The sequence below is a fragment of the Anoplopoma fimbria genome, chromosome 3, assembly GCF_027596085.1.
Source record: "Anoplopoma fimbria isolate UVic2021 breed Golden Eagle Sablefish chromosome 3, Afim_UVic_2022, whole genome shotgun sequence".
Classification (NCBI taxonomy): Eukaryota; Metazoa; Chordata; class Actinopteri; order Perciformes; family Anoplopomatidae; genus Anoplopoma; species Anoplopoma fimbria.
In genome coordinates this window covers 1,440,383-1,452,483 of record NC_072451.1, presented here as the reverse complement: position 1 = coordinate 1,452,483, position 12,101 = coordinate 1,440,383, and the positions used below count along the sequence as shown (strand labels likewise).

Genomic DNA, 12,101 nt, shown 5'->3' with positions numbered 1-12,101 from the left:
CCCTTTTTAGCCACATAACTTTCATTAGTATAATATATATATATATATATATATGCTATGGGAGCCCTCTTCTGCTTTTCACCATAATTTGGAAGCCGGGGAGGATTGTGGGTAGCACGGTCTAATTCCATCAGGATGACTGATGCCCGCTCTCCCGGCAGCAGCGCACCAGCTTTATTGCACTCATTTATACCACTATGGGAATAGAGGAGTATATTCACTTGATGTTGGGGGGGCCAATAATATTGCCTCTTGTATTTTACTGTAACATTTTAATGCTGCCGTTATCTGGATTCCTTGAGGGTTTTTTCTCCCCGCTCCTCTATAGTCACGTGTTTTAGTAGATGAGGCCCACATAACTAGGAATATTCAACACTCCTCAACAGCTAAAGGGTTTCCTTTACTGTAATTTACCTGCATGGAATGAGGCCTCTCAGTTGTCTCTCAGTGCCAATCAATCCCAGAGATGATTGCCCCGGCTTCAATTTGTTTAAAGGGGAGTGTCTCTTTAGCGCTATTAATCGTTTTACGACCTTCCCACACACTGATGTCCACAGTGCTCCCGCCGAGATCTTAATGCATTCTACGGCCATAAAAGTAATTAGACTGGCTTTGAGCTAAGCGCACAGTTATTGCACCCACACACCTAATGAAGATCGGAGGAGCGGCAGGAGTTGTGGTACAAATGTGGGCTGGACCTTGAGGTGGTGCTCTGCTGCTGAGAGAGAGGTCAGTTTTAGTGGAAGTCTTCACCATTTTAAAGGGCTGTTTTGGTTAAGGTTAGCTTTAGGTTGGGGTTTTTGGTTTTTGGGGATAAATGGTTTGGGTTTGGCACCTAGTTCTGATGGATGACATCGGAGTTGAGGGGTGAATATACCTCAAACAAAGTTCATATCAAATATGTAACAGCGTGAAAACCTTTCTGACTTCTGAATTTGAGAGGTAGAATACATTTTCTGTATCTGACAATCCCTGAAATAAGGCTTCTTTACCCAACAGTTGGCCACATGTACAGGAGGTGTAAAAGTAGGCAGGATTTAAACTTCTCTCCAGAGTTTTCACCTACTTTCCGTCTCTTTCCATGTGTCAAAGGCCATGAGTGCCATAAAGGAGAGAGTGCATGACCATTTCTGCCAATACCCCCGTTTGAACTATGATTTTTTTGAGATGACAATGACCAAGGATACAGGGCTCTTGGATAAAAGATGGGGGAGGAAATGGGATGCAGCCAATAGGAGACCATGGATTTTCACCCCCGCCTCAAAGTGTAACGGGTGTGGGAACGGGTATAAATATGTTGGCCTTCAGACCTTGTTGTGCAAACAAGAAACGAAACCCTTTGGGGCTCATAGTATAGAAATATGAATATATGTGTGTGAATTAGTATTGCTGGATGTATATATTAATGACTTGCTGGGAGTTTAATATGCAAATAAAACAATATTCATTCATATAAAATGACATTAAATCTTTACAGACTTGCAAATATTTACAAATATACATATCCATCATCATGACACATGTGCACATTCCTACTATGAGCGTATATAACCTGTACAGGAGGTGTTTGTCTATGACTGTGTGTGAGGGGGGAGGTTGGGAGGACTGTCACAATGTCAACAGGCCAAGTGTTGTCTCCGTCATTAACATCCACTAACATCCACCTCGTCTCATCACTACCCCTGATATGAGTCTCCAGCATGGCCCCTCCCTCTGTCTGTCTGTGTCTCACCTTCATTATGACCCCGAGAGGAGACGAGCTCAGGGTGTGTCTGCCCGAACTCACTGCTGGTAAGTGTCTGTGGTTTGGGCTAGGGAGGGAGGGAGGGAGGGAGGAAGAAGGGGCAGTGGGAGATTTTGTGGGGTATCCTGTGTCAGGGACTGCTGCTACTTTTATTGGGCTACTGTGTGGAAACTGTGAGTCCAGTTGTGGTGATTTTCATGCTTGGAATTTAAAACGAGAGATCGTGTTTCATATGTTTCGTCTTTGTCAAATTTTTTGGGTTGTGTTGGATTTTCATACATACTCAAAATGCCAAAATTGTAAGAACTTCCTAATCAGAAAAAGAGGTCTTAACTTAGCAGTACGGTTAAAATAAAATGTCCATTCGTTAAAGCAGAATTAAGCTTTTTATTAAACATTTTATTCATGCATTAGTCATTTCGTTGGTTTGGCTGAATACATGAATTCCTCCTAATTCTGATATTTGAGCTTGATTAAACTTACTTATCTTTTAGGAAAAATATTGCAGATATTTCAAACGTTAAGATCCTCAATTCAAGCTTAAATGCAGGATGAAAATCACCGTGACTGATGTGGATAAAGAAAAATATATTTACAGTTTTATCATTATATGTTTTTGATTTAGCACTTATTGATGTTACTGGTTTGTTTGATGGAACTTGGCTCATGACATGTTTCTATGAATGTAATATTTTAATGCTTGATCTTAATTAGAGATTATGACTGTTATTATAAAGTGCAGCATATAGTATAGTAAGTGTTTGAAGAGTGGAGGACCAATTACATGAGAGAATGATCTGCTTCACATAAAAACCACTGATTTCAGTTGAAGTTGGAGTGTCAGCTCCTCCAACATCTCCCATTCATACATCCATCTTGCATTAGCTCTGCAGGCAGTTCAACATCATGAATGTTTAACTGAACACAGAAAAGTCTTCACTATTTCTTTAACTCTGAGAGTGTAAAACTTCCAGATGTCACCGGGGCCAATCCGCTCTGCAGGGAATCAAGCAGCTTGTTCTGTAGCCTCGGACTGTTTTTGCAAAGCCACAAAAAGGCAGTTTAAACCAAAATTACAATAAGAAAACACATTTCTTTCCCACTTACGTCTAATATATCTAAGAGCAAAATGTCTTTCCATAATCATCATTCACATTACTCTGGATAGAGCTCACTGTAAACAGTTTCAATAGGGACTACCAGTGAAAACTAGTTTTTTTTTTTATTATCCTCCCAACCTTTTAAAAATGGAATTAAATGGCTTTATATGCCTCTGCCCTGGCAACGCCTGTGGCATGAAACATCATGTTATTATATAAAACTCAATATTTCAGTAACACCTTGAGGGAATCTCTATATATTTGGCAGAAATGTCCGCCCAAAATGATTATAATTTGGTAGCCAGAGATCCTTTTGACCTCACAAAACACAAGTTTGACCATAACTCAAGAATTCAGGAGCTAATTATGACAATTTCACACAAATATCTAATTGGATAAAATGACAAAGTGATGACATTTTGAACAAACATGGATGTAAAGTGCAACTCAGTGGTTGGCTGTTTTTTTTTTTTTACATATAGACAATGTAAAGATATCAGTATTGTTAAGGGCAAAATCAGTGGGAAAGTATAATAAATATAACTATCAACAAATGAAATGTGATGTGTATTCTACCCCTTACTGAAACACTAAGCATCATATCTGTCCACACAGTGCACAATGCAGCATTTCAGTAAAGTGTGTAAATTAAGAACAGATGGATGGAGTGATGACGATCACGACGGGGACATCAGGTTTTAACCGGGCTTCCATCTCGCTGTTTTCAGTCAAACACCAGCAGCAACGGTCAGAGCGGCTACAGCCAGCCGGGTCGCCACTCGGTGTCGGTGGAGGTCCAGATGCAACGGCAGAGACAGGAGGAGAGAGACTCGTTCGCCCAGGCACAGCGGCAGTACAGCTCCCTGCCACGGTAAGAGTGTGTGTGTGTGTGTGTGTGTGTGTGTGTGTGTGTGTGTGTGTGTGTGTGTGTGTGTGTGACAGGTCTGTCCAATATGAGATGTGTGCAGGAGGTTGTGACTGTGTTTGTATCTATTTTACATCCTGTAATTTAATGTAATGTGCCTTAATGGCTCTCAAGAAGTGATGTGTGTGTGTGTGTGTGTGTGTGTGTGTGTGTGTGTGTGTGTGTGTGTGTGTGTGTGTGTGTGTGTGTGTGTGTGTGTGTGTGTGTGTGTGTGTGTGTGTGTGTGTGTGTGTGTGTGTGTGTGTGTGTGTGTGCGTACCATCACGCTTGTGCACGCCTGTTTGATCATGTCTGATTCATTGTAAAAGCCATATTACAGTAATGATAGAATATTTTATATATAACATCTAAGTAAGAAAAAGGGTCACAGCTGGTCAGTATCAGACCACAAACCTACACACACACACACACACACACACACACACACACTGAGCCTCACAATGGACGGATCATGTTACCCTCTCACACAGATCTGACATGATTGCTTTCCTCTCCCTTAATGTAATTCCCTTTGATCAGCATGATATGACTGCCTGTTGTTCCAGGAAGTGCTCGGTGTGTGTTTTTGTGTGAGTGTCGGTGTGTGTGTGGTTGTGTGTGAGGAGTACAGGAGGGACTTATTGGAAATATGGGGACATTTTTGTTGACATTTTATTGTATTGCTTAGACTTAATGGTTTTTGTGTTAGTTTATATTTAGAAGTTTACTTTTTATCCTCAGAGGGAACATTTTATAAATACTTTAAAAGTCAAAATACAGACAAAACTTATTGTTGGTATCAAATGAGTTGGAAGAAATGTTTACAAGGGCTGAAAAAAAAAGTAATTATCATGGAAAGCCATTTATTGTGTAAAATATAATTTATCATCAATGTATCATCATCATTAACGAAAAATACAACCGAAAAAGTGTAAATTACCGCTCGTCCACTCTGTAATGCAAAAGCAAATCAAATCAGGCATTAAAGTCAGGCAGTCTCTTCATTTTCATCAAGAAAGTAAAATACATTTAAAAAGTCGCCAAACATTACATCACTTTATGTCGTCAAGGTAACGTGATACATCACCGCAAAGTGCTGTTCAACTCCTATTTATACTATTCAAGCCCTTTGCGGCTTCTCGCTCTCGGGCACTTATCCAGGTGACGTCAGTTTAATCCCTGAGGGTTCGTGGCTTAAGGCCTCAGAGGGAACATTGTGATTAGATCTGTGACGGTTTGCTCTTGTGTCACTGGGTTTCATCAAACATGGCTGCCATTTGTGAAGATATTTAAGATCATTTGTGTGGAATGATGGAGTATGAGTAACGTCAGGTCAAGTGTATTTAAACCAGACTACGCCCAGTATCGTTAGCTTCTCGATGCTACATAGAAAGTCATATGAGGTTCAGGATCTCTTAGGTGAAAGCTGATTTAAACAGTAAACCACACAAAGCAGGATACTGATGTACAGGTAGGTAGAGTACTTTCCGTAAGAAGGGTGTCAGATTCCCCTAAAAAATACAGAATAAAAGCACGATGGTCTTCCTCAGGGGTTTTATTCTTGAATCAGTTCAGGCAGGAAATGAATGTTATTCAAAGTTATTAAGTTTCCCTGAAACTATTTGTAATTACTCTCTCCAGCTATCAAACAGCCCTGCGAGGTCAAACCAAGCAGACCCTTCCAGGTGCACATCATCAACTTGCACTTACCATACATATACAACATTAAACACATTATCTTCTCTTACTTCACCAACGTGCCCTAATCCACTGTTATCGACAGAAATCCCTTCCTTGATAAATATTGCAGGCAGCTTTGCTGAAAGATTAATGAACTACCGTCTCGCTCCGGCGGTCAGAGGCAACATCCTGTGGCCCCTTCACTTTTTTCCCACTAATTCCATTAAGAAACTGCTCTGTTTGGATAAAACCCTGCTGTAGTATCTTGAGAACACCAGCTATTGTTTGACTTAGAGCATACCACCGTGTGAAATCAGAGGCCGAGACGGAGTAAATATGGCGTCTAGCCGATCACAGCCTTGATGGGATTCATATGGTGTTTTTTTTGTTCATGGAGGATGGAATTCTTTATCGTAGCATGACTGGATTGTTAATGGAGACGTTATTAATGGCCGCAGCTTTCATTTTTAATAAAGGTCAGACCCCTTTGGGGGCGAGACCCTTCCTAAACAAGGAACTGTAAGTGAAAATAAAATGCTGCCGTTTGAAAAGGATGGCGGCCGATGAAGGGCCCCTCATATTCATCACCAACAAGCACCACTGATGTGAACGGGCGAACCGAAGGTCGCCTGCAACAGCTGCTCTGGCATTTGGTCCAACAACCACATGTCTTTTTGCCCCGAACTACAACCTCTCGACAAAGCCTCCATTTTTATTTTATTTTTCTCTCAATCTCACTCTGTCACCTCTCAACCTTTCTGCCTCATCACCTGTCATGCTTCACATTGTGAAGGCATGGAATTCAGAGCTGAATACATCACTCTGTATTTAACGCACATGTACATGGTATGGCATCAGACAGAAGAATTGATCTGGTTTGCATTTCTCACCGGGGGGGCAGGACCAGGCTTCGGCTTCGGCCCTCTTTTTCGACATATGAAATGAAATCAGATGTCGGGGATGCCTGCCTCTGAAAATTGGAATCGCTCAACCGTGAGGAAGAATAAACCTGGGCTATATTCTCCTATCTCACCGATCGAGAAGCGTATCCATTCCCAATTGCGTACAATTTCTGTTGAATAAAAACAAAGGGTCTTTTCTATTCTCATTAAGGTTTTCTTTTTTTCTTGGTTTTTTTTCTCCCCTTCCTACTCAAATCCAAACACAGAAATAATACGATTTCTTCACAGCTGGCTGATAAACCTGCTAATTATGCATGGCTCCGAGTCAAAAGCCCATTGATGTTTCTGTGTGTCTTCTTCTCTCTCTCTCTCTCTCTCTCTCTCTCTCTCTCTCTCTCTCTCTCTCTCTCTCTCTCTCTCTCTTTGCTCTCATTTTTTGCCATGTCCCTGAGATGAATGGGTGGAGCTGTAGTGGCTTGGGACACTCATGCATATCATATGGACTCACACACACACATACAAAGACAGGGCTGCCACAAAGAGGCCAGCCAAGCAGAAATGAGAGGCGATGTCTCACATCTGGATTTTTTTTATTTTTTTTCGGTAAAGGGCAGGGCATCCCCTCCGAAGCATGACAACTAGCCGTGCCTTTGGAGACAAGTGTCAGGCGTCAAAAACCCAATCCAATATTAAATCCATTGCAGACAAGATGGTCGCCTCATTTTTTTTTACAACCTGCGGAAGGTCTGCTGCTACTGTCTGTCAGGTCCAATGGTTGTTTCTGTCTGTCTCCAAATGGGCCTAATGGGCTGGAAGGGGACTTTGACATGGTTAGGTATGTTTTTACTGTGGGCTGGTACCCGCCCAGAGGCATTTTGTGAGGCTGTAATGGTTCCTCACTTTCATTGAATGTGATGTCTTGGCTACCATGCAACTGACAGTGTAATCATGTTTCAGCAAAAAGCACAAACGCTATTGTCCCTCTCCCAAGAGGTAATGGGTTTTGAACAAACATTATCGTTGCCGGCGTTATTTTTTCCCACCAAACCTGATCACAATATGCGACTTAGAGAGTTCAAGTTGTGTGTCATGGAGGGAAAAAAAATTGGTCACATAAAAATAAAAATAAATTTAAGATAAGTCCTGCAGCGGGGAAATTTGCAGGATTACAGCAGCAGAGAGGATAGTGCAAACAAGAGGCATGGTAAAAAACAAGATTAAAAAAAATATTGTAAATAAGTAATAACACAGTAAAGAATATTTAATAAGTAAAAAGTTAAAAATCCACAATAACTAAAATATTATATATACAGATAGAATAATTGTTGGATTGCACATCTCAAATTTGTTTTTTTTCTTAACCAAATCATAGATATGTCATGTCCAAGACACATTTTTTGTAACCAAAAATCAAAGCCCATCTCACCTTTTCATCTCCTATTTTCTATCTCCACCCCAGGCAACCGAGAAAGAACCCCAGCTCCATCTCCCAGGACTCGTGGGACAAGGCGTACCCACCTGGCGAGGTCTTCCAGACGGCAAAGGACAACCCCAGGTACTCCAGCTACCAGGGCTCCAGGAACGGCTACCCGGGCGGCGGCGGGGTCAACGCCAGGGTCCTTCTGGAGGCCCAGGAGCTGCTGAGGCAGGAGCAGAGGCGGCGAGAGCAGGAAGCCAAAGGGAAGCTGATGCAGGAGAGCATCGGTAACAACAGCTACGAGGGATACCCTACGGCGCGCCTGAAGGACCCGGCCTCCCCCAAGGGTCCGTACCGCCATGATGTGCCGCCGTCGCCTTCGCAGTTAGCGAGGCTTAATAGAATCGGGTCGGAGAAAGGAAGACTTTTTTATTCTTGAGGAGTAGACTGATGGATGAAGAACTGGACAGAGAACTTAACGAGCTAAGGGGATTACCTTGAAGAAACAGAAGAGCAAAAGTGGACGCTACAATTCTTGTCAAAGGGACAACCTAGAGGTCTTATAGCTTAGCGATGAGCTTAGAGGTAAACAGATGTGAAGTGTGCTCAGTATGTGGGTGTTTGTGTTCAATCCCTCGCTGTGCCGATGACCTATAGTCAGTCAGTCAGTCGCTCACCCTCCTACAGACACGAGACGCTCAGTGCCTTCTCTGCGTTTAACGAACACGACGCTCGTTCACAGTCGTCCAGGACTCTGATTCATCCAGATCTGGTGCCGTCACGTACCGACAATCAAATGTGCAGACATGGCGAGTGAGTAGGCGTTCTTCTGAGCCCATGGGGAGGCGTTACTTTCTGTGTGGGTTCTTGTGTGGGCAGGTGACAAGGTACATTTTTCACAATCAAGGCATTCGTGTCATGGCTTTAAAGAAGTGTCGTCCCATCGGTCACAGATTACCCTTTCTTCACTCCGCTAAACTTAACATTCGACCCCTTGCTGACGATGCTGGCGTTTCTCTGCATTCTCTATTCTCTGCATTCTCTATTCTCTACTTTCCAGTGTTTTCTCCCGGAGCTCTCTCACTTGAGCACTCCCCGGGGAGAAGAGAAAAACACGGCAAAATGTATGAAAGAAGCAGGGCACAGTGTTCGTGTTATTAATAAAGAAGAGCCCCCCCCCCTCATAAATGATTCATATTGTGTGTTATCTCCGTGGAGGAGACCCAGGCAGAGAGGGTAGACAGCTCTGATCCTCTGCCTGGCCCCCCTGCACCGCTCTGGGCTTGACTTGCTGGCCCGCCTGCCTGTCTGTCTGGAGCTCTGGCTCCCATCCTCCTCTCGTTCTCATCGCCTCTCTGTTCATTACCTTTCTTTCTTCTACCTCAACACCCCCACCTTCATCCTCCTCCCTTCTCCTCTCCTCGCCCATCTCCCACCTTCCCTCTCATCTCACCCCCCGCTCATTCCCCTCGCTCTTCCTCCTGCTCACCACCACCCTCCTCCTCCTCGTCTCCCGAGTCAGACGCTGCTCTGAATTTTTCATCACAAGCCACCTGCTGCCTGCCAGAGCCAAAGAACGCTGCCACCAGGGGAACCGACAGAGGACCCAGCTTCTGACATAAAGAGAGGAATAAAAGCACAAAAAGAGCCAGAATAAAGATGGGGAGAGAGACAATAAACCTGCCAGTGGGAGATTAGCTGGAGCTTTTCTCCTGTTTTTTTAACAAAAGGCAAAATTGTCCTCAGGAGTTAATTGCTTTCAATTGCTGTAATTTTGCTTTCTGTATTCGTACCTTTTTAAGCATTTAGCTGACACTCTTAGAGAACTGCTTTCTTCCCCAAATCTAAAATGTTTCTCAGTGTGGGCTGTAAATTATCCAGAGCAGAGGCCTGGTGTCACTATAAAACAGGCAGTGCAAGAACATTGGTCACATACCCGCAGGGCTAGTTAGCCAGGCAGAACAATGCTCAAGGTATTCAGTCACATTATGGTCACAACAGCTCTCGGAGCTAGCTAAATGACAGTTAGCAGACTCGTTAGCTCAGTCGCTAATTGCTCAATACATTCACACAGTTTAGTCAAAAGATGTATTTGGAACATAAACTCCCATAGATATAATTTCCCTTGCAAATGAAATGCTATGAAGACCACTGAAAGCACAGATATCTCAAAACCTTGACAAATCAAACCAAATCTATCTGTGTTTTTGTAATTCAAATGAAGCGACCATTTAATGCAGGGACATTAACTATGAGTTGTGCTAGCCCAGTGACGTTTTGTAATTATAGGTCCCAAAGAAGACCTTGGCCATCGACGACACGTGCTTTAAAGTGCTAAATTCGAAATTCAGAGCATTAATAAAACAGCAAACATATATTTTCTATGAAAAGAAGTATAGCGTCCATCCTCCTGTCCCCCCCTCAGGTTAGCCTGTTAGCTCTGTTAGCAATGCTCCCTTTGTTTGCACTGTTGGCACCATTAGATGTGAGCCTTTGCTCAGCCGTCGCCATGTTGAGAGCCGTATGGGTGCAATAGATGTGCTCTGAATTTCGTGTTGAGCACCTTTTATAATCCATGCCACAGCCCGACAGCCCACAACTATAATTGTTGCAGTAGGTGGCAACCGATTCTCTTGGTCTGCAACTACCCCCGTTTGACATCACTAATGTGTGTGACATGATTGTCTCTGCCTGCAAGCGAAACAAACGAGATCGAGCTGAGGGTCAAACTTAAAACGAAAGAGAAATACACACAAATAAAAAATGATATGTCCATCACTGAGCTGTGGAAAACAAACAGGCGGTGCGTAATTGGCCCTCACTCCTACAAACCCCGTATGCAGAGTGAAGCTACATGACATACATTATCTCCTGTTAGTTAATGAAGACCCTTGCTGGGAAAGAAGCAGGCTGAGTGGAGGTAATAAATGATGATGGAAGTAAGAAGATGAAGAAGTAATGGCATTATTCCAGTGTATAAACCTGTATTTAAACATGAGGAAGACTCCGATGTAAGCTAACTAAAATGTCCCTTCTGCATTGTGCATGTACTTGGGTGTAATGACACTAACGCACTATGGCCACTATGTCAATGTGTTTGTTTTTTTTAATCCAATGCTACAATGTGGCTGATGAAAACTGTTACCAAATAAGAATCTGTTCTCTGAATGACTTTTATCAAAAGTGTTTGGTTGTAGTGGCCAGCACTTCCTGCTGTGAACACTAGTGCGTCTCCAAATGCAGAGTAGCACATTCTGAAGGATGTATCTGACCTTTGCTCTAAACGTTATGGGCTTTGCTGGTCAGCTGTTGGGTAACATGGTCTGAAAATGAATAAGTGCCTGATATTTTATCATAATATTTTACACAAAGAGGGGCACGACAGCACACAAACTACAGTGTGTTTTAAGACATTTTTGATATCATATTAAAATGTGTCATTTTTTGGGGTACTCCTTCCTGAACCTTTTTTTTTTTTTTTTATTTACAAGAGCCAACACTTTACAAGCGGTTATCAGTGTATTTGTATCCCGTTTGACATTGCCTTCAACCATGCTGTACCATGATGTGTTTTAAAGTATAATAAGAAATGGAAGCTGATGTGCAATTGTTTTTGTTTGTTTTTCCAGAAAACTTTTACATGATATATTAAGAAATGTATACAGCCACTTTTCCTGTACATATCAAATTTAGAATAAAACGGAAAGGCTGTTCCGCATCCTGTTTACAACCTCTGACTGTTTCTACCTTTTGCTTTCCTCGGCCCCGGCTTTGAACCGGGGATCGGATGAGTCTCTAATTAGGCAGGAGGGACTCGTTCTGCTGTCAAATGTCAAATCTGTCGGGTCCGGATGCTGATGTCTTCTTCTGAGACCGATAGGGAAGTCGACGGCTACAAAAGAGATAATATACTATGTGAAACATAATTTGTTCCTGTGGGAGAATCGCGTAGCAGCTGATGTTCAAATGTGTCTAAAAACCGACATTTAGCTTCTCTGCAACAACTGTGTGTCTGTGTGTGACCGATCTGTTGAACACACTGAGGTAATCTCCCTAAACGCCATTGTGTTTCCTGTTATTAAGTCCAAACCACATTCCCATTGTCCCTCACAGGGGATCTGTTGAGCAGCTCCCTGCTACTGTTTTTGTTCTAAAAAGGTCAAAGGTGACCTCCAAACCAAACACCATTAATGCCACTTAAGCCAGCTGGCTGTATGTGTTGGAAGAAACTGAGATATGAGAACAGAGAAATCCCTTTGCCTCATCCTGTGCTTTTATCCTGCATGGCAGTCTGTTCTCTTTATTGACTAGAGAGAGATCCAGGGGGAGGTCTACATGCAGAGAATTGTGTCGT

The 12,101-nt window shown here is 42.7% G+C and overlaps 1 protein-coding gene across 2 annotated transcripts in view; it reads left to right on the top strand.

Moving 5' to 3' along the window:
* LOC129088942 (partitioning defective 3 homolog) overlaps positions 1-11,541 on the top strand; it is a 237,234-nt gene extending 225,693 nt beyond the window's left edge. The window contains exons 25-26 of one of the 2 annotated variants that reach the window (XM_054596221.1): positions 3,573-3,715; positions 7,790-11,541. In XM_054596221.1, the coding sequence (XP_054452196.1) occupies positions 3,573-3,715; positions 7,790-8,186 (540 nt within the window). In that variant the 3' untranslated portion in view covers positions 8,187-11,541. The remainder of the gene's footprint in view (positions 1-3,572; positions 3,716-7,789) is intronic. The other variant, XM_054596222.1, reaches the window with a different exon arrangement.
* The last annotated feature ends 560 nt before the right edge of the window (positions 11,542-12,101 follow it).